A 26498-nucleotide genomic window follows, 5' to 3' on the forward strand; every position below is an offset into this window, starting at 1 on the left:
TCTGTCGTTTGACAAAAGGTGATTGCCTATTAAAACACTGATTACAACAAGTCGTTAAGTTCTTAATTCTAGTCCAGTTCATCTTTCAATAATAGTCCGTAAGCATGTGACATTGAAAGATGTTGGATTCTGATTTACTGCAAAAAGTTTACAACTGCGTACTGATTAATGAATTAAACTGATACTGAATTAAACTCAACACTCAACACTTTGACATTTCGACTCCATTCTCCATATACAACATTACAACTTTATTTCTCCACACTTTATTCGAGATATGTAAAATACAAAATAAATGCTCTTTCGCCACTCATTTAGTTTGACTTGATTCTCAACATTGTGAGTTTATTCTTGATGTTACAATTAAAATACTGATTTAATCGGAAAACCTAACTCTCAACACTACTCAACTGATTTAGTTTGGCTTCACATATCAATCTTCTGACTTTATTCATGAAATACAAATATTAGCTATGCAAATATTAGTTCCAGGCCATACTTATATATATCAAGCCTGGAACTAATTCTCTTCCAAACACATGCCAATATATTGAATATATTTTTCTTCTTACTATTTTCTCACCTTTTAATCGACAATATTTAGACGATTAATCAATAAAATCACTGGTGTATGAATCAGTAATTAAATACTTTTGAGATAATAGTTAATTTACAAATGTGTCTCACAGTAACACAGGATTAAGCAGTGACATCTCAGATTATCCACTGAGCCTTGGCTCCACGAGTCAATGTGTGCTCTCTAAACACGCGTTGCGTAATTAACAACCCTGCGAAGACAAATGAAATCCCCCGAAAAGCTCCTACCACCGTCTCCACGGTGCAGCGGCGGCCGAGGCGAGGCGCTCGACTTCAGAGGAAGCTTCCACAGACGTCCGGCCCGTTTTCAACACATCGGCGTGTGCGGGGAGCTGACGTGACGCGGCAGTGGGGCTGTCTCTCCTCCGCGCTGCCTGCATTCATAAACGGATATGATAACCCAGCGCTGAGAGCACCGGAGCAGCGACATCAGGCGGCTCTGACCATGGCGGAAGAGGACGACGTGAGGATTCGGATCTTACAGAGCCTGCGGGGGAAGATATGTAAGTAGACCCCCCGTTCCCCACCCATCTCCCGGCGGCGCGGAGGTGTTGTGTGGGAGAGGTCGGCGGTAGAACCAGGGATAGAGCGGCCGCGGCGGTGGCAGGGGGGAAGCCGGAGGGGCGCGGCGGCAGTGCGGGCGGGCGGGCGGGCGGGCGGCAGTGTGGAGGCAGAGGCAGCCAGTTCATCTGGTCGGTCCCCTGGTTAACGTCAGGTTAGCCTAGCATGCTAACAGCAGCGGAGGGCTTGTTGTGAATGGTTTCATTCATCGGGCCGCGACACACGGTCGCCAGTTCAGTAGTTTGAGCAGCTCGGGTGTTTGAAGAACATTAAAATGACATTATTCCTTCTTTTCTTTTTTAAATATGAGAGGTTGGTGTTGCCCAGAGCTTCCCGGTTAAGCTAAGTTACCTCTGGTGGCAAAGCAGGCAGGCTAGCTACCGCCAGTCCATCGTCACTAACCTACTCACTGCAGGCATCTGGCAGACAGGTAACTCACCTCCGGGAATGTTATGGCCCAACAAAGACGTACAGCCACGAACCGTAGATACTGGACGTTACGATGTGGACGTTAAATAGCCCTTTAACTTTCTAGGGCCAGTCACTGGAGGACAGTCCTTCACTGACTGCAGTTTCTCCAAAGTTTGCTCCATCAAGTGTCTGAGTCTGAACTGGATCGAGACAATATAATGAAGACGCATGCAAATGACCCTCCGTCATCATTTACATTCGACATTATTCGATGTGAAACCACACATAGTTGTGAGGTAGCTGTCCTTCCTGCCGCACCAGACACTATAGTCCCAAACGTGGTTATAATGATATTACAATAGTCATGCATCCAATTACAGTACAAATGGGAAGCGTTGGATTCTGAGTGAGGGTTGGACGATATGTCCCAAAATAATATCAAAGTTGAAAATGCATTCATATGAGTCGATGCTAATATTATCATCGTAATAATAATATAATATTGTTTTGGCTCCTGACTGGAGGTTTTGATTTGAAGCTCTTCTTTATGGACAGACAATAACAACCACTTTAAAGCATTTGACAAATCTGAGGTAGATCAGTGATCTAACACCAGCCTGGATGGTCCAGTTCAGTACCTGCATGTTTGCGAGGCCGGTTTGAATGTGTTATTGTGTTTTTTTGTCAAATTAGTATCATGTTTCAGCCATTACTATTGATACACAAGCCACACTGATTCATATAACACACGTTGACTAGTACATAACAAGGTGTTTTATGTGTTGCAGCTGATTTTGATTATTCTCATTTTTAACACACATCCATCAGTGTATATTCTACCCCGCACCACCCGCTCTGACCTAATTGATCTTGGTTAGTATTCATTTTCCCCAAGTGGCATTGCTTCATCCTAATGGCGAAACTAAACTGAAGTGCGGTTAATCTTCAAGAGAATTAACTTTGAAACAAGCGTGCATTAACGCTGACTTATTTAGAAAATTGTTTTTTTTAATATTGTTTTAATTGTGTCAAGTGTTTTTAAATGTGCTTAGGAGACATTTGAGTTTTAAAGCGGGGCTAGACCATGTCATGGTTGGATATAAATGGGATTTAACTTGTTACTATAAGGTGAAAATAGGTTAACAAGCATGTAAGGCAGGTCCATAGATAGGCACACAACAGGAGGACAGATATCGGTTTCACTACTATGAATTAATAGGAAAACGGTTAGCAGAACAAAATAGAGGAACTGTCATGGCTTGTAACTCGCTTTGCAGTCTTATGAAACTCCATTCTTCCTCGTTCACACTTTGTCCTTTTTCCTTTAGCCTACATCAGTGGAGGTGGCACTCTATGCAAGATGTGTTGCTGCTTTAAATGGACAGAGCACTTTGATAAATGCACCTGTTTTCTTCAACATTGAAATAAAATCAAATGTAAGACCAGTTGATAGAATGACAAAGCAGTCAGCAGCTAAGACAACATACTCTGAACTTAGAGTCGTGGTATTCACAGGGTGACAAGCTTCTGTTTTAGTGTTAATGGTATTGCAGAGGAAATATGGCAGTATGGTTGCCCTGTCAAAGTAAACTATATGTGTTTACGTCTGTGCTCTTGTGTGCCCTACTCCCACCAGGTCATCCTGATCCAAGCTTAGTGACAACTTGCCTGTTTTTACTGACCTTTCCTAAGATTAGCCCGTTAAAAAGCTGATCTCACTGCTGGCTTTCCTAATTAGGTCCCACACATGGCTTAGAGTAACTATCCAAAGCACAAGGATCAATTTAGACTACTGTCTTGCCCCTCTAATCGACCAGTCTAAATCAGACTCATTGTGAAGTTATTGATAGAGCTCCTTTTGAGTGACTCCCTGTTTCAGTTTCAAGCTATATGGGGCTTCGATTCGGTGCATTTTTTTGTGTATGTGTCGCACAAAACCTTGTGCAATGTAATCTGGGTCTTCTGCGATGTTATGGAAGTGTGTGTGCAAGTGATGTGTGTCACAAAGGTGTTTGTCATTTGTGAATCAGCGCTGTACTGTCGCCATTGGTTATGATGAGGAAGTCACTGTTTCATGTTTTTAACCACATATGAGCCTCGTCTACTTCAGCTACATCCGCTCTGCAGCTTGCCCGTGCAACTGGCAAGAGCCGGAGCTCCCATGTGAACACTAGGATGTTGAAAACAAAAGCACATTTTAAAAATGAACTGTGTATGATTGCAATCAATTGTGCTTGTATTGACTAAGATTAGCTTGCACTGAGGTAGATTCAGGGAAGTTAAGATTAACAGTAGGAGTTCACTAATCCAACTATATAAACCTTTTTTTTAGCTTGGAACTGCCATGGTATAGTAAACTGAATTGGCGTACATGCATATGTTCTCAGAACGTCCTCAAAGACTGTCCTGTATTTCTGCTCAAATGTCATTTAGTTAACTTCTCTATTTGGCATACACACGTTTTTGAAATGTCAAATTAATATTCATACCTATTCTGGACTGTATACAAATGGAGAAATGCTATTGAGTGGGCTGGGATAGGCTAATCCCTGATTTGCCAGATATGCTGCGAAACCGGCACATGTGGTTTTGCAATTAGTTGATAATAATTTGGTTCACCATTAATCCAGTTAACTTGATGCTGGTCAAGTAAGTGATGATGTTCCTTTCTTGGTGCTGCAGGTGAAGCTAAGAACCTGGGCCCAGTCTCGGGTCCAAATCGTCAAAGGGATCTCTGCACCGTTTGCACCATAAGTCTGGACCAGGAGGAGGTGTTTCGCACCAAGGTGTTTGACAAAAGCGTCAGGTAAGCTGGAGAACAAACCCTCCATCTTTCGTGGAGTCATTTACAAAGTGGATTCTTGTACCCCATTTTCTTATTGTCTTATTTCTAGTTTAGGTTGTAGTTTTAGAACTGTGGCACAATAGGTTTATAATGAGCCCCCAAACATGAATATTTCATTACATTATAATAATACCATGGTACACTAGGCATACTTTGGTCAGATGATTTGTTACTGGACTACGCGAAGAATTCACAAAAGACCATGGTTTCTTAGAAAATTCTGGATATATTTTTTTGTTTAATATAGCAAATCCAGCGTAGTTACTTTTTGCTCTGACATTGAGCACAGAATCGTTTATGGGGTTCACATGTTGACAAAATATAGATAAATAATGCAGTTTTAACTAGTTTTAACTAACCAGTTTGCCTGGTAGTCCGTCCAGTAGTTTTTGTGTGATTTTGCTAACAAACAAACAAACCATAAGCAAACAGACAAGGATGAAAACCTGAAAATCTCTGCGGAGGTAAAAGCAGGGAAAGCACCTAAATAGCTAATCAGAAATTCAAAATGCACATTAAGTTTAGTGACTGGTTATTAACCATTTGCTGTTTGGGGAGAGCGTGGCCTAGGGGATAGAGCGGGGGCTCTGCAACAAGAAGGTTGCCGGTTCGAATCCCACTCTATCCCATCTGCATGCCTAAGTGTCCTTGGCAAGATACTGAACCCCTAGATGGCCCCTCATAAAATGATGAGTGTTCTAAAAAATGTAAGTCGCTTTGGATAAAAGCGTCATGGGGGGAAATGATCATCTTTAACACTATCAATATTTGTGTGTGGCACTGATACCATTTGAAATTTGATATTTTGGTACAGATGTGGATCAATTTAAATATTTTACCAGTGATTCAGTAAAAGGTGTGTGAGATGGGCATAAAGGAAACCTTTTTTAGAGGTCTATCATCATTGTCGCGTGTCTCACTGTTAACATGGGCCAGTCTTCTCTAGGTATTTCACAACAGCTCTTTTTTTTCTCTCTCTCCTGATTTCAGTGCTGTTCGAAAATATTTTACAGTCTCTCTGAGGAAGTGTGTCCTCCCACGCTCTCTCCCTTCTTTCTCTGTGTCACTCTCAACCACCGTAGCCTCCGTTTAGCACGTCCTAATAATGATTACGATTTTTCTTGGATGGTGCTTGTATGAGCTCCTGTTTCAGAATCAGAATTAGAATTTTTTTTATTGCAAATGTATATTTGCACATACAGGAAATTGCCTTGTTGTGTTTCTAATGGTTTAAAGGCTGTGTGGACACAGGTGTTTAAAAAAATCTTCGGTCAAGCTCGAGCTCTCATTATTATTCAGAAGCAGAAGGGAAGGTACGTCAGTAGGTGTATGTTTGAGATTGTGCAAAATGGTGAGGTGTTTAATTCCATGTGATGTTGAGTAGTATGTGTGGGCGTTTACGAGGATGTGTTGGCCAAACCCTGTGCGGAAGTGTCAGGGAAGATATTTCACCATCCAAGATGCATAAATAGTAGAGAGGAGCATCAGTGCAGGAAGGGTTTAAAAAGCCAAAGCACAATGTTGCAGTTGTTGTGAATATTTGTTCCAATCTGCGTAATTACCAGGCTAGTTCGAGTCAGTGTTTGAAAATGGATGAAATGTAACTGTAAAGTATAATTCATTAAGGCACATGAACCATAAACTCCAACAATGTTTGACAGGCAACCACATGTCTGAGTAGCACTTGTTTAGGTTATATTTTCTGAAAACAAGCATATTTATACACCAAGCAATTGTCTGGTTGTTTATACCGGTATGCTTGTTTCCCTTCCCCCCAAATGAACATAACAGACTCCAAACTTGCCTTGCCCTTAGAGGACTTGTAGGTAAAGTTTAAAAGGGGGGTTGAGGTTTTACTTGAACATATAAAGTGTTACTCCAGTGCATCTGTGTGGAGGACTGTTTGGTCTGTTTGGGACAGGTTGTCCGTCTGCAGGCAGCACCTGCATCGAGGTAGTGCTTAACCTAAAATCTGCTGTGTCGGGTCAAGCTGTCTTGCTCGTAGTCTTGTTCGTGACGTGGTTGTGTTGGCAGGACTGAGTGGCACAGATGCTAGGGCCCTCTGTGTTCCTGCCAGCTCTGACAGGGGTAGTCAGTCCTCTGCTGAACACAAAGCCAGGTTATGTGGACGAATCCAATAGACAAATAGGCACTTGTCAGTCTCTGCAATTATATTATTAAAAATGAATGTTTCAATTCCTTAATCCACTTTCTAACACACACTATGAACTACTATTACAGTGGGGAAACAATGAATAAAATATAAAAGAAATGTCAATAAATCTGTATTTGTTAAATCTGACATTATATAAGGGCTATGTTTAAGAAAATTAAATCATGATGTTTCCGTCATTAGAAATTTCAGATTTCAATCAGAAGAAACTCATATATAATATTATGGGGAGAAAAACATTAACCCTACACGGTGTTGTACAGTCTTAACAGGTATAGTTGACATGGTTGGTTATGTATTTATTATTGGTCACTTGCTTCTATTTGTCTTCCTTTGTTCAGAATATCAGGATAGAATCAAATTTGACCATGCCAGTAAAACAAAGGATTTGCCCAGTAAATGCAGTTTTCTTTCTCTTTTCCAGAACCTTAGTCCTACCTCTTTTATTTTACTGTCCAAATATTTTTGTCACTTTATAGATGTTTTTGCTGTCTTGGCTCTTTGCTTGTATTTTAACTTTTTAGTTTGAGGTACACTACTGCTGATTAAGGAGAACAAGAAATTGTTTATAGAGAGAATGGATGGCAAAAGTGACAGATTTAAACCGAGGACATGGTGAGAACATTCCCCTCGCCCGTGATGAGTCATGAGGGCACCCTGTGTTGTCCACCTTATGCTCAGGCACTTCAATCCCATTAACACATATTGTCTTTATGATCATTTTGCTCTGGTTCAATAATATAGTTATGCTGCAGCTGTAGAACGACATGCATTCCACATAAATCCAGGGTCATAAACACCACCTTGTATCACGCTCGTTACGTCATCGTTACAAATCAGCAGCAATGCGTTGCACGAGGACTTTCATTTAGCGAGCACATGATACACAGTATATTATCAGGTGAATGCTATTTGTCCAAGAAATTCACGTGCACATCCACTGCTTACAGAGATAAAATACTGTTGCCTTGGTAGATACTTGCAGCAGATACTGGGGTAGAGGAACCAGGTCTAAATCCCAGAAGCTGCAGGTAATTTCACAGTGCCCACTGTAGTTGTTTTGTGTTGAGAAACCAGAGTGCAGTCTCAGTTTCATACTCTTTATGTTTTCAATCTTAAGTTCCCTTTTGAGGACATCGCAATGGCGAACCAAAGTCACTGCTGACGACAAATCTTGTGATAGTTGCTATCATGCCAGGAGCTACTCTTGCCTTTTGGTGTAGTTGTGTGTTTTATACATGTATTCCATAACTCAGCAAGCCTGCTTTACAGAAGGGGTCAGAGACAGTTGACTGACCCAGAGTGAAGGGAGATTTTTACAGAAGGGAGAGTCTGTATGTAATGAAGCTGTGATCAGGGGGCTTTCAGACTTGGAGGTGAGGGCCATTGTAAGGGGTGATGAACTAAAGATAAAAAGGGGGTGGAAGAAAAGGGCACTTTATTCACACAGGTACATGACAAGATGGGGGTACAGTCTTTAACACCCATCTGAATGTAACACAAATGTGCTATCAGACAATATGTAGAAGAGGAAGTGTGTGTTCAAATTGTACATTGAGTATTTTTACTACACACAGGGAATAAATGTTGATTAATAAAAGTCCCAATCCCGATTTCTTGAAAAATGATAACTTGGCTTGGAACCAGATGAAACTAGCCTGGCCCTTAATAGAAAGAATACCTCAGCCAAGCCGCAACAGAAATTACCAAAACATTTTTAATAACATCATGGATCTTTGCCCTGATCCACATCTGTACCAAAATGTGTATGGGTTCCTCCTTGACACATGCTCAACCCCTCCACAAAATGTCATAGAATTAGGTTAAATAGAGCAGCTTTATCCTAATCCTGCTAACAAACACAAAACAACTTCCTCAGCTTAGATAATGCAATTGCATTGACCATCAGGTGAAGTGAGTAAAACTCGTGCATTAAATACATGTGATGATTTTATTTTTCAGTCTGATCACACGTGTGTTAAGAAATGCCATGATTATCTGATTAATCAAATAGTCGATCTAATGAATATTAAATTGGACCACACATATTCTCACACGCTCCTCTTGTTTTTTCTAATTTTAACTTCTGCTTTTATTTGCAGCCCTTTCTATGGCGAGGACTTCTACTTTGAGATCCCGCGTCCATTCCAGTGTTTATCCTTCTATGTTTATGCCAAGAGCGTTTTTCAAAGGGACCTAGCTGTTGGTAAGTCGCATTAAGTAAGACATTTACACAAGTATATAATATTTGGATGGCCGGGTTGTAACTTAATTTTGACTCTTCAGGCAAGGTATCAATCCGGAAGGATGACCTGTGTAAATACAGTGGGAAGGAGCACTGGTTAAGCCTTCAGCCAGTAGATCCCAACTCAGAAGTCCAGGTAATGTCTAGGAAGAACTTCACTGTTTTAAATCATGAGTTAGAAAATGTGGCTTATATCACCAAAACAGTTTGGTTGCTTGTGATTTTTAAGTTGCCACTAATCTTCATGATAGTGTAACAGGTGTAAACCTTTTTTTCCTTCAGCCTTTTATTGATAATTCCTTCAGGGCTGCTGTTGTTATTCTTATCACATGTCGAGCATGTTGGGCTGTTCCGCTTGATCAGATTTTTGTGGTCTGGCTGCTTTGGGGTGAAACCGCTGTAGCTAACATATTGACTCTAGCTGCCATTATCCCACGCCAGACTATTCTGGGTATGTGCTGCTATGCTGATTCACACTTAAGTAGACACTTTGAGCTGGGAAGTTACATTAGAGAGTGATGGAGGTGTTGCTGCAGTTCCTTTCTGCCATGGTTTTAGCGGTTTCTCTAAGCTGTGAGCAGCGTTAACTCATATTTTGTGAAATTACTTAGTAAATGAAATCTGCAGAAATAGGACAAATAATACACATTTATTTTGACTATATTTGTCGCCCAAAATTGAAGAGAGGGAATTGTGATGCAAGGGTTATTTTGCTGATGATATTGGCTCATTCAGACCCTTGCAAAGTAGTCAGTATTGTATTGGCTTAAAGGTCTATCTTGCATCAGAAAGAACTGCTGGCCATCTCAGCAAAGTGCTGAATTGCAGTGAGTGCAAGTGTGTGGGCGTTTTTGTTTAGCCTCGCTCTGTTGCTCACTCTGTCGCTCTGTATCTCTCTATCTCTCTAACTCCGACACTTCCGAAGGCAAGACCAGCAGCCTTCACCACATCCGACGCTGTAAAAATCCTTCTGAGTGATGTCAAAACTGCTGACAGCTGTTGTCACACTCGCTACCGCCATGAACTCAAAGCAGCATCAAACGTGAGGTGGAGCTGGGCCACAAGTCTAGAGAGTAACAATACATTCATTGTATTCAAATGAAATGCAAGGAACGTATTTTTGCATGTATTAGTAAAATAAAACCTGATCAGTGATAAGGTTGGCCGAGAGATTTGGCATCCAGTCATTTTCTTGCAACCACATACTACAACCCACATCTGGTTTTTGCACCCACGTTTTGATTTGGGATTCAGCTTGAAACTTTTGCCTTGTGCCCCGACATAAGACAAAGATCTCATGAAACCTCACCCACCACTGAGTCACTCTCCTCTCCCCATGTTCAACAGGGTAAAGTCCACCTTGAGATGAGATTGAATGAAGTGATCACAGAGAACGGCTCAGGAGGTCAGCACTTACTAGTCAGGTGAGTACGCCAAAATAAGCTAGAATATGCAGGCTTTTTTAACGTGGGTAAACCAGCTAAAAAAGGCAATTGGCACCTTTCCCATTCCCGTCTCCTTTTCTTTTCTTTGAGCGTAATGTTCAATGTCACAAATGCACCAAAAACTGAGGCACTCTTTCACCTTGCTGTCTTAAAAAAATGTACACATTAACCAGGGCGTCATGAGCCAGAGCAAATAAAAAACAGTGATTGCCGTCACAGTGATGACAAATAAAATTTTCCACGCAAAAGTACAGCTAATGCACCCATAATGAGGGGAAAACATCGTCATCATTGATTGATTCTATAAAGTGGCAATGTCGTAGTGGACTGTTACAGATTATTTGTGTGCCACAATATTAGTCTATTGATCACCTTTACCTCCCAGCTGGAAAATTGTCCATCAAAAAGTTTCTACATAACAGAAGCTGCTATGACAAGGGCGGATCGAAAGAAAGCACTCAGGTAGAGCACATGTGCGCGCATGTACATGTGTGTGAATGTCAGACCTCGTGCTGTTTACATGTGATGTTTCGCACCCCTCATTCATACTTGTATAGCAGGTTAATGAGGAGGAAGTTATGGCATCTGAGCAGGAAGCCTGCGACTCTCACACGGCAACCACTGTGGTTTTCTCTGCCGTCATTCACTGGGTTATGCAGGTTGTTTGCTAAAACTGTAACTGCTCCCTGTAAGCGCTTGCCATATGTACACACTTACACTCCTCTGCAGTGTGATTAGTCACCAGAGATGGTACGAGCAGAGCGCGATGGGTTCGAGTTAAAGACTGTGAGATGCACTGGAGAGTCCATTGGGAATATCGCCATGGCACCCTGGAAGGTTATGTACAAACATCCTGACATTCGCACTGTGTGGCGTCTCCCTCTGGCCTCACTTAGTGTTGGGCTGCATTCATTGGTATTCTCTGGTGACTCCTGCTCTGCAGCCACATCCTGTTTAGAGTGCCGACAGTGTCTGTTTGTTGTCACCTGCACCACCTGCGAAAAAAAGCAGTGGCCCCTGTGTGACAGGAGCCGAACATGAACACTATAACCTCATGGCATCAATGCATAGTGCTGTCTTATATAAGTGGTGGTCTTGATACTTGATGGCAGGTTAAACATGTCTGAGAACTGTTGAAAAATGAAACAGGAAATAGTTTGATATAGTGGTAAACTTTAAAACTATTTCACTCAAAATACGTAGTGTATTTTATTGTATATTCGTAAGTGTTCTACTTGATGTAAACATCTCTTTTAATCAGTGCCACGATGAAGCAGACTTACAAGGGTTAATATTTCTGTTGGACCCACAAGAAATTGTTTACCATTTATAGCTAATTTAATCTCTCACAAGGTCTGAGTCACTGTAAAGTCAAATCATACTTTCTTGAAATATTGAAGTTTTTTTTTAAGATGATCAGCTCCAAAACAGCACTAAGCTGAGTGGATTGATCTACACTGCACTTAACATGAAACCATGTATATATATTTTTGTATTTGGGTCTTAAACTCATTATAATAAGACTGTACAAATTGTATTTAACACATTGTCCATTAAGTATTTAGTAATTGTTTTGTTTTTCTTTGCAACATCCTGCAGGATAATAGAGTGTCAGGAGCTGCCTTTAATCAGCGGGCAGAACTGTGACCCCTATGCCACCGTGTCACTCGTTGGACCTGCCAGGTAAGTCTGCAGATGTACACCAACGGAAGGCTCATCATTTTTTCAAAGAAAATATTAAGTAGGTATCAAAATACTTCAGACAGTGGTTATCAGATGATATAGCGAACCCCGAAAGTTGTGCAACTTTATCTATTCAATGAATAATATTCACATTTATATCAATTCATATTTACAGCATCTGTTCATCACAATATTTAGCTTCTCTGTTCACCAATATGTTTTGCAGAGGAGCTGCTACTGCAGCACAATGAATATGACCATAAATTTGAGTATTTCCTTGAATAAAAGTAGTCCTGTGAACTCTAATAAATACCAGTACGATACAGTATGAAGCAGTACGTCTTCCACTTCAGTAAATATTTCCGAATAAAACCCCCTTTTTAAACAAACGAATGGATTTGGTCAACAGAAACTTTAGTTTTGAATTCAGAGAAAGAAAATGTTCTCTGATTATTCTGCTGTGAACCACAATGTTTATCTTTCTATGTCACAAATGTATTTCCAACACTTCCTGAACCCTCTTCCAAGTAAAGAGCTCCAGCGTTTCACTTTCTGTATCCATTAATTTGTCACAGGGCTTTGATTGTTATCGTAAGACTGGAAGATGCATGTCTTCAAACTGTAACTGCAGATGGAAACTCAGCCTGAAGCAGTTTGATCTTGACAAAGCAAATGATGACATTGTTTAGATCACTAGATCTAATGGCTCTAATCTTAAGGCATATGAATAAAAGCAGACTTAAAAAAAATGATAAAACAATCAGGAAAATCAAAGCTTTACTAAAAGATTTCTGTAATGTTTCTCCTCAGGTCTGACCAAAAGAAAACAAAGGTGAAAAAGAAAACCAGCAACCCTCATTTTGAAGAGACCTTCTTCTTCGAGGTAATTTGCTGTGGAATAAATCATGGGTTTGAAATGATCTCATGGTTACATAATTCTTAGAGTACTTGAGAACCTGTCAGTAAGCCTTGACATGTTCACCCTCAGGTCACACGATCCAGCAGCTATTCCAAAAAGTCTCATTTCCAAGTGGAGGAGGAGGACATTGAGAAACTTGAGCTCAAGTGAGTGTTTTCTTATTTTTCTTTGTTCCATGTGTTGCTCTTTCTCTTTCTCTATATCTCCCTTTATAGTGTTGACAGAAGAAAAAATTATTTCTCTTACAACAACAACAACAAGACAAAAAAGTCAATTTGGATCTGGTGTGTTCTGACTACTGATAGAGAGCCTTGGTTTCTGGTTAAGGATATGTGGGGCTTCCATCACAGTGGACTCATAGCTCACTGGGTAAGACTAGACAGAGTCAAAGGTAAACACTCATGCATGATTTTGAGGTTTGGATTTGAGGTGGTGTCATTGCACGGGCATTGTATTGACGTTTATGCACCAACCAGGTAAGCACCACTCAATAGGGACCTTTATTTTGTCCATAGTGGTATTCCGTTTGGGTTGAAAGCTCTCACACACACACACACACACTCACACACACACAATGCTACAAAGGTTATTCTTGGTTTAGTATAATTGCTTTTATTCACTGATGAAATGCATAGTTTCATTTCTCATCCTCTACATTTCCAGAGTTGATTTGTGGAACAATGAGAGTCTGGCTCAGGACGTGTTCCTTGGTGAGACGCGGGTCCCTGTCAAGATCCTGCGGACGGACCACATCCACAAAGCCTGGTAAGGACTGGAGAGAAGAAAATGTCTTTTAAATTCCTAATGTTAAGCATCCACGATGAATGTAAAATATAAAATGCATTGTTTAGGTACAAACGCATAAATCAGCCAGATATGAAGAGCATCCACATTTCTGCATTCTTGTGTTTCTTTCTCCTGTTGCAAAATAGAAACGATGAATATTAACATCCATTTATCAATTTTTACTATAATGAAAAAGGTCCCAATCTCAGGTCATATTCATATGATACAAGGAAGTCTTCGGAATAATTTAGATTAATTTAAGTTTTTGAAGTAGGGTTCAAATGCAGTCCTGTTTTCATTGTGATTATTTTAGGCAAAAAGTCAAATTTGTTTTTAATGTAAGTTGCTAGGAGCAATTCAATTTATTTATATAAATAGAGGAATACAATTGACAATTTGTTTACGAAAATAAAGCTGGCCGGACACAAGTAAACAGATGTCAATAGTAGCATTGCGCTCCGAAAGTCTTCCATGTATTATATTTAAATGCATTTAAATATCTTATTCAAAAAATGTATTCAGCAGAAGTATAGCATGTTTTGTTTACATCATACACCTTTGTCAGCACCTCCTTAATGCAAGCAGCATAATCAACCTGCCAGTCTGTCACAGTCACTTCATCCTAGTACTTTGGCTGCATTTGGGCAAAACCGGCCTGTTGTTCTGTTTGGCTCTGAAAAGGCCCATTTTAGATTTCCACAGAAGATAATATGAAACTGTAAGATCTCTGCTAAAAGCATACACCAGTCCTGGCTCAGGTTCAGGACTATCAGACTCTCTTTTTTTGTTTCTCGTTTCTGTGTCCTTGTTTTAATTCAGAGAAAGGGTCATTTGTTTCCATCTTGGTAAAATAACTTGACCGTGGAAACATGAAGAAGGGACAGTGAAGAAAAAATAGTCCTTCAAATGTTTAATTCTTAAAAAATGTATAAGATTGGTATCTTGAAACAAAACCAGTTAGAAACTGACATCATGGTTCGTCACATTCCTCTTCAATAGATCAGGTCAGGTGGGTCTTCATGCATTAGAGTCTTCCTCTTTGGGAGTTACGTCCTGTGTGTGCATCATGACAACTTGTACTGGTAACTAGTTGGTGCCATTAGAAGGTGAATTGACAGTCTTCCTACATTTTCCCCCTTTTTTGTGTTCATTGCGTGGGTGTTCCCTTGCTTTGCGTCAGTGTATGTGATTGGGGGTTATGCCAGATAGCAATCTGTTGGTACATGAGGGCTGTGAGTTGTGTGTGGGTGGTGCGTTTTCTGCATGTTGGCTGTATCTCGTATTGATGCTGGAAATCGCCGATGTGAAGACTGCTCTGCAACGTCCCTGTTCTCCTGGTAACCATGGTAACAGATCAAGCAGTTTAGGGAAGATCCCATTTTGCAATATGCAGCTTTTGAAACAGTTCTACTCTCCATTTAGTCGTTTTGCTCCACCTGTTGGCTTCTAGAGAGATGTGCATATTTCATTATACATTAATGCATTTGAGCACATAAATGACTATTTATGAATGCCCCATTTTGGTTTTTCTGCACAACCTGTCCAATATTTTGTAGAGCCCGCCTGATATAGATTTATGTTTATACAGATAAAGAAATGGCAATGATTCTTAAGATGTCATTATCAAACCCTTATGACAAAGAAATTTCACAAGGGTTAAACTATATGTCTGATATGAACCATGTTGATGGACAGTATTTGTCTCCCTGTGGTCAGGTATCTCCTCCAGCCTAAAGGGAACGGCAGCAAGTCCAAGTCGGATGATTTAGGATCGTTACGTCTGAAGCTGACCTACATAGAAGACACTGTGCTGCCATCTGCCTGCTACACACCACTCTGCAACCTGCTGCTCAAATCCCCAGATGTGAAGGTGAGGAAACGGCCTAAGTTACAGGAAATCCTGAGATGGTGGAAAAGCTGATAAAATATTACACAAACATACATTGCCAGTTTCAGGTAGATATCAGATAATTCCAGGTGGTGTAGTTTTCCTTTTATACCTCATTCACCTCACCGCATCTCTTTCTGAAGTGTATTTAAACATAATCATGGAATTGATGAAGATAATTGCAAAGTTATGTTCTTTCTCCATAACTTCCTTCTCTCTGCAAGTGGTGTCTTTCCCCTTTCCACCTTCTCAATGTCCTCTCGTCTTTCTTTGCCTCCCTCAGCCCATCTCCGCATCCGCAGCGCACATCCTGGGGGACATCTACAGAGAGCGGTACGAGGCTGTTCTGCCCGTGGTCCGACTGCTGCTCCACCACAATCGCTTTGTGCCTTTTGTTTCTGCTGTGGCGGCGCTAGAGCTGGACAACACTCAGTGAGTACTTACACATTTATAACACAACGTAGAGGTACAGGTGTACAGATAAATGTCATTAACGAACTGTTACTTCTAGGTTTTGTTAAAGTTTGACAACCTGGTTTGGATTTATTTTAGTTTTTACACTCTTTCTTTGTGGCTGTGATGATATAATCAAATTGACATTGCAAACAGGAAGTAGGTCTGGAGACGATAAAGGGTGGATTTTCATGTTACCCCCTTAGACTTGTAATGTATAGGAGGTTGGATTAGATGTCAAATTTGGCCATAATTACAAAATAAGACCTTTTGTGGTTAAAAACACATATTCTTTTTTTTTCTTTAAAAAAACATCTGAAATCGTTCCTTTTTCATGAAATGTGGTCAAAGTGGTTCTTAAGTCTGGATGATGATGGTGGAACATTTCTGTGTCCGTACAGGGAGGCTAACACTATATTCCGTGGCAACTCACTGGCAACGCGCTGCATTGATGACATGATGAAGATTGTGGGAAAAAATTACCTGGCAGTTACCCTGAAGCCTGTAATAGATGAGGTATGAGAAATAAGGGCACACACACACATGCACACAAACACACACGGGCACACTCAGATGCCAGAATGGGCATGAATCACTGAGGTCAATAAGGAAAACTCCAGTGAAACAGCTGCACTTCCATTGCAGGCAAGTAGATGTAAAAACTAATTGTAATTAGTTTTTACAAGTTCCATCAACTATTTTTTGAAAAAAGTTTTTCAATAATTCCCTTCAAATGACCCAGGTCAATGGGAATAAAATCTTCTTTTTTTTTGTCTTCCTTTTATGCTGGTCTTACTGAACCTGTGACTTGTCTTTAGTTCTAGTTTCAAGAAAAGCAGAATACATCTGAAATTCCACACAAACACAAGATGCTTTGTTTATTTTCTAAATGATTAATTTGGTCTAAACCTGATTGTTATTTGATTTCTCCTTTCAATCTCATATAGATTTGTGAATCCAACAAAACCTGTGAGATAGACCCTGTCAAACTAAAGGAAGGTGACAACGTAGAGGTCAACAAGGTAAATGAGATGTCTCTTATACTCCTCTCCACAGACGAGCAGAATATTTGCATTTCTTCCGACTTTTATCACGCTCATAAATCTGTACAACATCAATCTATGCAGCATTTGTGATACCGAGCTGAATCAAAACGCTCTGTCTTGTGAAACTATATTTCTGTCTGACAGACCAATGGTTGTGAAATATATCACCCAGATCATTCTTTATTGATGTTGCCTTAAATCAATAATGCTTTCCCTGTCAGGATTGTGCATGGTATGGTATGTTGGATATGGTATGTAGAGTGGTACAGATGTTGTTGTCAACTCTGCAGGAGAACCTACAGGGTTACGTCCAGAAGGTCTTTTCCTCCATCACCCAGTCCAGCTCGACCTGTCCCCCGCTCATGTGTGATGTCTTTAGGTCACTGAGACACTTGGCCTCTAAGAGGTTCCAAGGTAAAAAAAATATTTTGTCCGTTCCTTTTTTTTCACCAAATCTGTCTCCAGTACCAGGCCAAACTTGTTTACAGTTTGACTAATTTGTAAATGTACACTATATTTTCTATTTTAATAACATTTCATGCTGTAGTTTTTAGTAACATCGTTATACACAACAGATAAGATCACTGGGGTTTTAATTTGTGAATATCTTTTACCACTAGGTGGAACCAAATCTAGTTTAAGTTGAGTTCCATCTTGTAGCATTGGAAACATCTCATAGTAAAATGATGGAGAATAAAGTCACCCTCACCTTCTTATGTTTGTTTCGGAGTTGACCATGGAAGCTGTAACTGTCTCAAACACGTTCTTTCTTTCATTCTCCCTCGACAGCCGACCCTCACGTTCAGTACTCAGCTGTTAGCAGCTTTGTTTTCTTGCGGTTCTTTGCTGTGGCCGTTCTTTCTCCACACTCCTTCCAGCTACGCTCACATCATCCTGTAAGTGCATGGACGCTCGACAGCTAACCATTTAACAAACACAGTACACACTCTGGCTTATGCGTTACTGATTCTTTTCAATTGTCTTCAATTTTAGGATCCTGAGATTTCCCGCACGCTCACTCTCATCTCAAAAACCATCCAGACTCTGGGCAGCTGGGGTAGTTTGTCCAAAAAAATGGTAAGATGAACCGCAGTAACTTTATTTTAACAGTGGGAGGGATAAGGGATTACGATTTTTATAAATGAAGACTTCAGTTTGGTCAGAGTAAAATATATATCTTTTTGTTTAAAACAGCACCAAATAATGTTAAATACTGTTTATGCAGTTAAATATTATCTTATGCAGTTAATGGTTAAGACTAGGACTTCAATGCTTATTTATGTCTTTATTTATTTTCAATTTTCAGTCTAGTTTCAAAGAAACCTACATGTACGACTTCTTCAAATCATTCCAAGAGGACAAGTGTATCGAAAGAGTTAAAAAGGTATTTTCAAAACCAATCAAATTATCAGCTTTTATGTTGTTATTTTAATTTCAGTGACGTCATTGTGGATTCTGTTTTGCAGTTTCTAGATGAGATCTCCTCAAACGTCAGCAAAGGGTCGAGTGGGCTGGAGGACGCAGTGGTTCTCAAGGAGGGGTGAGTGATTTAATAGGAGCCTAAAGAGGATCAGTAGAAAGGAAATGTAAGATAAAGAGACTTAACCATTATTACCTACACAAAACGTCTGCTTTAATCATGAATTGGTAACTGAAGTGTTATATTTGCAATAACAGATGTTTTTAACCAAGATTTCACGATAGCTTCATGCAGCCAAGAGGAGAAATCGGTGCATTTGCCAAAGCAAAACAACCAAGAAACTGTCATAAACAAATAGCTTTAAATCAGATCAAATGCAACTGGAGCTGAGTTGGACATTTTGACAAAACGAGAAGAAAAAGCTTAAATTAATAAAATTTCACAAATGCACTGTATAAACTTAGCTCTTGCAAAAAATAGGAGCCCACTCTTGCAAAAAAATGACAGACTTTCTGAATCTCAATCTTGTTTGTGTCCTTATAGGGAAGTACAGAAACGTGCCCAGGGGAGGAAACGCCTGGGGAAGAAAAACTTCAAAAAGCGATGGCTCAGAGTGACCAACAGGGAGCTCTCCTACCACAAACACAAAGGTGAGGATAGTTTCTATCATTTCAGTTCAAACCAAACCTTTCACATGTCAAACTTGTATCGCTAGTGCAGTGCCCATTCTAAACGGTCGGTTTAGAATGGGCATGTTCAAACAAATCGCACATTAACGGAAGCGACAACTGATTCTGCACTTGTGTGTAAGAGTTATTATGCCTGCTGTGTCACTCTGTCTCTCCCTGTCTGTAATCTCGCGCTCTCTCTTTCGCTCTCTTTCGCTCTCTTTCACGCTCTCTCTCTCTCTCTCTGTCCTTCCCTCTGTCTCCCTCTCTCTAATCTCTATGTCTTTCTGCCCTTCTCTCACTCTCTCCCTCGAACCAACCTGGATCACGTTGAAATATAAACATTTAGGTTTTATATATCTCTCTTAATTTCTCGGGAGGAATTTTCGAATCATTATTATTATCTGTATTGAAAATTTGAAAACTTAAACGTAACTTTAACTCGATTTTGTGACAAAATCTAAGGCCATACCATCATAGTATTATATTTGATAGATGTATCCTTTTTATTTCTCTTACCTCTTTTATTCTGCTCTTTTTAATCTCTTTAATTTTGTTCGAAAAAAATTCTTGATTTTAATTGATTTATTACTGTTGTTTTGAAAGTCCCTGTACAGCAGCTTTAATCAACCTCTATATATATAGATGTGCTTTATATATAAAACTTGCCTTGAGCTTTTGCCCTATTTAATGGAAATTCCAAGCTGTGGACCTTCACTTTCTTCTATTTAATGATTTATACAAGGAGTACATTGTTTAACACTAACAAACCTAAGGTACAGGTTGTTATTACTGTGTGTTATTCCAGATATAAATTAAAAACTTCTGCTTTTCAGGCAAAGAGGCCCTCTGCATCATCAACGTCAAACATATCCAGGCGGTCGAGAAACTGGATGAAAGTGCCTTTAACCGCAAAAATGTGAGTCAGTTCTCCTCTGACGCTCAATCAGCACTTTGAGGCCACAGTCCCACTTGTAATGGAAGTTGTATTCCCGGGGCAGTTGAAATAAACGAATAATGAAACATTGTGTAAATAATCCCCAGCCGCAGCCAAGAAGTGAGTTGTCGCTAATGAGAAACAAATTCCCTCAGGTTGATGCAGGTGAAATGTTAAAGTCATCAATCATCTCAGCGCTGCTCTCATTGTTCCATAGACTAACCTGTTACTATTTTAAAACGGGCTGTAAAGTGCACGTCTTCTTTCTTTTCTTTAAGCTGCTCTGTTTCTTGTGTCAGATGTTTCAGGTGGTCCACTCTGAGAAGCCTCTGTACGTACAGGCAGGAAACTGTGTGGAGGCCAGCGAGTGGCTGGATGTCCTGGGTCAGGTCATCCGCTGCAATGAGGGACGCCTGGCCAACTTCCACACATCCAATTACAGCGCCGGAGCCTGGCAGTGCTGCAAAAACCAGAACAACAACGCACCAGGCTGCAAGCCCTGCACAATGTGAGTCCGTCCTCGCCTCCACCAGAAGCAGATGATAATGATCACCTTATTTCTGTATAGCACTAATCTTAACATGGTTACAAAGTACCTCACAGAGTACATGGCGATAAAAAAATAAATAAATACAAATAAAAGGTAATTCTTAAGCGTCACATTTCTAATGCTATATACTATATCAGTATTCACAGAAAATAAACTCAGGTCTGACTCAGTTGGTATTGACTCATTTTTTTTTTTTAAACTACATTTCTCTAATGTTTTCCTTCTCTTTCAGCACTGTGTTGGTCAACCTGCAGCTTGACATAGACTGCGATCGGGAAACGGAGCGAATTTTCTCCCTTCTCTCTTCAAACGACACCAAGCTGCAGGACATGGAGGGTTAGTGCCCGCTCATACAGCACTGTTCATCAGCAGGTTCTCACGATTCTCACGATTGTGGTCAAAACAAGTTCTTCACAGCATTATTGGGTTCCTAGAGGATTACATCACTGTTAGAAATCAGGACATGTAGATGAGCACATTAGAACATTTTAAGAATACGTTAAGATAAATATTAATGCAGGGGCAGGGAAAAATCCATAAATAAACTCTTTAAGGTCACATTTGTCCACATTGTAATTCTCCCTTTAATATTACATATTTCCATGTGTTAATTTTTCTATTCATACACTAGTCATATTTTTATTTAAAACATTTCATTAGAGGTTTAACCCCTGAAGATGCCCTACCTGGTTTTTTGAAGGGGTTCCTCAAAAACAAAACTTAGCTGACAAACAAACAAACATAAACAGAACAAAATGAATAATTAACAATGAGAATGAATGAAACCATCTGGCGACACAGAACAATCAACACAATAACATAAACAGGACAAACACACATGGGCTCTCCCACAGTCTCAAACTACAATTACTATATCAGCTCAACTGTCAGAAAAAATCAATTTATAAAACAGGTGAATATACCAAATACAAAGTCAGAAGTGCTGAGTCTACACATAAGGTAAAAGAGAAGCCACTCTAATGAGTGTTGAGCAGTTTTGAAAAAGTAATTTCCCTGCAGGAATCATGAAAGTCTATCGGATTCATACACATGTGTGAGAATGTATCTGTGTTTAACTGCACATTGTTAAATTTAGATGACATGATCTGTTTGTCAATGATCGATCTGTGAGTAGAATCAAAAGAGATAAAAGTACCATGTTCACATCCATGTTGACTGAATGGAGTGAGACTGGTGTTACTTTCACTCCTGTTCTTTTAACATGTCACCTGATCTCAGTTGAGCTGAAACGTTGTGTATCCTACTGGTGTGTGTTTGGATAGCTGCTACATCACAGCACCTCTGCTTCCTGAGGTTCATGAAGTTTTAGCAAAACAGACGAACTTGTGTTTACTTGTCCGTCAACTTTATTTCACCTGAGCACAGTTAATAAAAATGGCTTCAGTCCCTACATTAGATGTTAACACTAACTTTTCAAAACCTTGCAGTTCAATATTTGCACGCACACACACACACGATTGCTCTGATCAAACATAATTGACATGGCTTTGGCTCCACTAAATAATATAACATTTGCCCTCTCCACAGATGCATGTGCCAGTATGGCGGTGTACCAGGGCCCTCAGCGGGAGCAGGAGGAATGCTCCAAGTTCACCATTCAGGAACCCAAAGAGACGTTTCAGACGCTCAAGCAGCTCCGCAACGTCATGGAGGAACTTCAGAGGCAGCACAACATCAGGAACGACACCACGGCGCAGTACGGCAGCCTGTGAGTCTGCACCGCTGTTTCGGCATGTTGTGTTTGATCTGCAATACATGTCTATGACTTGATAGGCAAATTATTAGATTGCGGTTTTCTGTCCTTTTGTTCTTTTGATGATGTAAAAAAAAGTCCCTCAAAGTCCCACTCTCTTTATTGCAGCTCCTCAAGCTCTTCTTTGATCTTCAAAATAACAAATGAAATTAACCCTAAATATGCCAGATTCTTTTTTCTTCATCAAGATCCATGAATTAGTGTAAAAAGTCCCACCCTTCCACATAGTTTTGTCGTAATCTTTCTAGAGCTTTATGCGTAATCCTGCTGACGAACATGGAAAGGCACTGGGGTGAAAACATAACTTCCTCTATGTTATCACTGCTGCGATCACTCTGAAGTGCCTGTGCACCTCCACACTGAAAATGAACACCTTCCTGCCATCCTGTCTGTTTCAGGGACAACCCGATAGTGGGGAAAACCTCCTAACCAGGCCGGCAGGTGTGGCCTGAGAGGGTCGTACCAGCAGGTGACAGTACTTCACAAGCAGCGCTGCAGTGATACACTGGCGCCAGGAGTTGTCCCATCAAGCTGCTGTGTGTCCAGGAGAAGAACAACTGATACACCCTAACCTCCAGACATCCTGACTCCACCACCGGAGTCAGGATTGCAAGCTTTTTTTCCAGCGTCTCTCCTTGTGTTCTTGTGCCACCTCCTCCCCCCTCCTCCTCCTCCTTCACGTAAAGACACTCCCTCTCTTGTTTTATGTTCACTTCTACGTCTCCAGCTGTATGAAAAAGGCATAGTTAGAATAAGTGTGTGAATAGGCTGCTATACTTTTTTTATTCACCCACTTTTATATCGACAGCTGAGATGATACTTTCCCGATCTTTTAACAGTTTGCTTTTCGGAGTTGATTGATAATCATCATGTTTCTTGAGGAGTGTCCTCCACTTGTGCCCAAGCACATTTAAACACCTTCCTCCATTCTTATTGTCCTTCCTCCTCTTAACAAATGTTTATGTGTATGTATATATATATACATACATATATGTATGTTTATATATATATTAACATATGTACATTTTCTGAGTAGATGAAACCGATCTGCCTTACTTTGATGGATGATTCTTTCAGATTAAATGCTGATGGAATAATGCAGAAGCACTTTAAATATTTGGAGTCCTCCAAATGAAAAACCATTAGATACTTGGTATCAGCTTTTCCCCCAATTGATCAGTTACATGATCATTTTAGTTTCATTCTTGTACAATAACATTGATAGCTTTTAGTTTTTAAAATATTTTTCTTGACCAAAGACAATTTCATAGGTTTGACTTGAAAAAATTAAACATGTATTTTGAATACAAATGTTTTAAAAATGAAGATATATATATATATATATATATATATATGTATATGGTTTATGTGTATGTTGTTGTTTTTTTTTGCTAACATATCCTTTTATTTTGGTGACTTTAGGCAAACGGATTGCATGAGTTCTGTTTTGATTCCTGATAGCACATGACTGTGGTTTCGAGTTGTGTTTGCTGTGATTGTGAGTCTAATCGGTACGTCGTACCTTAGATCCGTGCTGTGACGTCGAGAGCATTGCAACATGTCTGTACTGGCTAAGAAACGAAATGCTGGAGGAACAAATGAGCCCTGTTATCCCTAAATCAGCCCCACCGATCACACCATGTCCTTTTCTTATCTCTCAGACGATCAGTTCAGTGCAGCTCCAGCTGTTGCACTTTATGGTTTTAGGAAATCAGTATGAGACGCAACACTCTGTTGCTTAAAACCTGTTTTTAATGTTTTCCTGACCTGTCACAGCACTCCACTGCCATAACTGCTGCCCAAACCCAAAGAGTCAAGAAAAGTCCTGTGTTGTAAAACAGAAAAATGATATGCATTCAACATAAATAATGATAAGATGCACATTACTACTCCATTTAAATGACTATATCCGAGATAAATTCTTATCCTAACAATCATATTTTGCAAAAGTAGCGCTGCACAGTACAGTAATAGAAACTATTCTTGACACTGACAGAAAGAGAATGTGGATTTTTGAGCTCTTTGGTTTATCTGTCTTCTAAAATTGATATTTATATGGTACTTAAACCAACACTGAAAGTTTTAGGTTGCAGCTTTTTACTCTTTCTATCAGTCGAATTTTTTTTTTATTAATCAACATTTTATTTATGTTGCTATCAAAAACTGAAGAAAAATCTAAATTTGATTCACTCCTGTTTTGGATTTTGTTTGTCTCCTTTAATTTTCCCCATCAATTGCCCATTTGAACAATGAAGTTTTGAAAAAGAAAGAACCTCGCATTCATTTTAACAACAGAAGTTTCATGCTGATGGTTAACTATGATTTTTTTTTTTCAGGCTTTTGGAAAAAAGTTGTTTTGCCTTTGGTCCGTCATATATTTCGAACATGCATGTCTTGTATATTTAACAATATATTTTTTTAGGAAAACCTTTTTTAAATCTTTTTATTACACTGATTTAATTGTTGCTATACTGGTACGTTACCTGGCTCTTTATCTGCAGCACTTCTTTCAGGCTCTTTGTTTTTGTCCAGTCACTGACTGGATGTGGTTGTAGCTGCTGCACTCGTCATTGTTAGCACACTCACTGTAGTGAATAATATTATGTGAGTCTGTTTAATCGGAGCCACAATACAAATGTTAAATTAGTGATTTTAAGTCATTTCATTTGATGATCTTTCTGTGATTTGGAACCTTTTTTAGTTGAGCAGAAAAAAATGTCCTGGGTCAAATTTCAACAACTGTTGGATCTGGATTTGAACTCGTCAGGACATAATGATATTGTTATATACTGTATAAACTTGCATGTCCACTGCAGTTTGTAATGAGAGCACTTGCAGATGATATGCTTGTGTGTTCAGTTTCAAATTAAGGTGACACACGTTTTTGGTTCTTAATTCCTCTCTTTTTGTCATTGAATCACGAGTTATTCCATTTGTTTTCCCACATCATTGCATTGTCTCTCTGTCAAACGACATCGTGCCGTCTCTTCAACCACTAGTTTGGTCGCAGGTGAAAGAAAAACTCGCTCTTATTAATATCTGATATTATCTGGTGACCTTATTAGCCAATTGAATTATAAGTAAACATTAAAAGCTGGTATTTGCAGCATAACTACAATTGACAGAGCATCTTAATGCAGACAAGTCACTTTATTGATCATCCAATTTAACAACATACAGCCAGACAAAAGACTTCTTTGACACCATTACAGTGAAGTTGACAGAGTGTTAACATCGAGTAAACATTAAATAAGTTGGTCCACATTCAGTGAATATTGTGAGATGCATGTGGAAACACGCACAGTGGTCTGGCTGTTGTTGAATTGAAAGTAGCACAGCTCTTCTTGACTCGTTGGATTGTGGCCACAAGGGTTTGGTTTAAACGTTGTCAAACTGAATAAGCTTTGAATGATCCGATGCAAAACAAATCAAACCACATATCTGATGTTTCTGATCTCCTCCTGTTAATATAAATTGAAAAAAACTGTTTTATACAAGACAAAACTGATTTGAGGTTCAGGTTTCCGTTTGGTTGTTTTTTTCGAATACTTACATGAAGTGGAAAAACAATCTAATAATCAACTTAGAGAGGCAGTGGAAGCAGGGTGTAGGTTTAAAAGTCAGCGTGGAGGTTTCTTAGGATCTTTCTTTCTAATGTCAGAGCTTCTCTTTGTCCAGTGTCCAGTCAGTACTTTCAGGAGGCAGACACTAGCTTCACATCTCCAAATAATTTCTTCTGAATGTTTCCGTGCAGCTTCAGCACAGTGTCTATTCTTTTTATACACATGAAATGTTTATTTTTCATACATGGTCTTGTCTGTGTCCGTTTGAAACAAGTTACAATAAACACTTTGCCCATAATTCTCCTGTTTGTCAAGTTTTTGTGCTCTTAGCAATAAAAAAAACCCCACTGATGAGCATTGTGGTGAGACCTGGATTGTGTGTTTATATGTAAGAGGCTTTATGAAAATGTGTGAAGCTGGTTGCATCATCGCATCGGTTGATTTGAATCCCAAAAATTATATTTATCCTCTATATCACGCTCACCAAGGAAATGATCTTTGGTTTTTAGCAGGTTTTCAAAATGTGAGAATGTG

The 26498-nt window shown here is 39.6% G+C and overlaps 1 protein-coding gene across 1 annotated transcript; it reads left to right on the plus strand.

Moving 5' to 3' along the window:
- Window positions 1-553: 553 nt before the first annotated feature.
- Window positions 554-26262, plus strand: rasa2 (RAS p21 protein activator 2). Its single transcript, XM_062386375.1, has 24 exons — window positions 554-1100; window positions 4252-4375; window positions 8690-8793; window positions 8874-8968; window positions 10180-10256; window positions 11877-11960; window positions 12771-12843; window positions 12949-13025; window positions 13543-13644; window positions 15382-15535; window positions 15837-15985; window positions 16408-16522; window positions 16954-17028; window positions 17343-17466; window positions 17842-17948; window positions 18046-18129; window positions 18359-18436; window positions 18519-18592; window positions 19016-19122; window positions 19977-20059; window positions 20377-20585; window positions 20860-20963; window positions 22176-22356; window positions 22800-26262. Exons 1-24 carry the CDS (start codon window positions 1043-1045, stop codon window positions 22828-22830), a joined length of 2469 nt encoding a protein of 822 aa, XP_062242359.1. The 5' UTR covers window positions 554-1042; the 3' UTR covers window positions 22831-26262.
- The last annotated feature ends 236 nt before the right edge of the window (window positions 26263-26498 follow it).

Source organism: Platichthys flesus, chromosome 4 (assembly GCF_949316205.1).
Source record: "Platichthys flesus chromosome 4, fPlaFle2.1, whole genome shotgun sequence".
Taxonomy (NCBI): Eukaryota; Metazoa; Chordata; class Actinopteri; order Pleuronectiformes; family Pleuronectidae; genus Platichthys; species Platichthys flesus.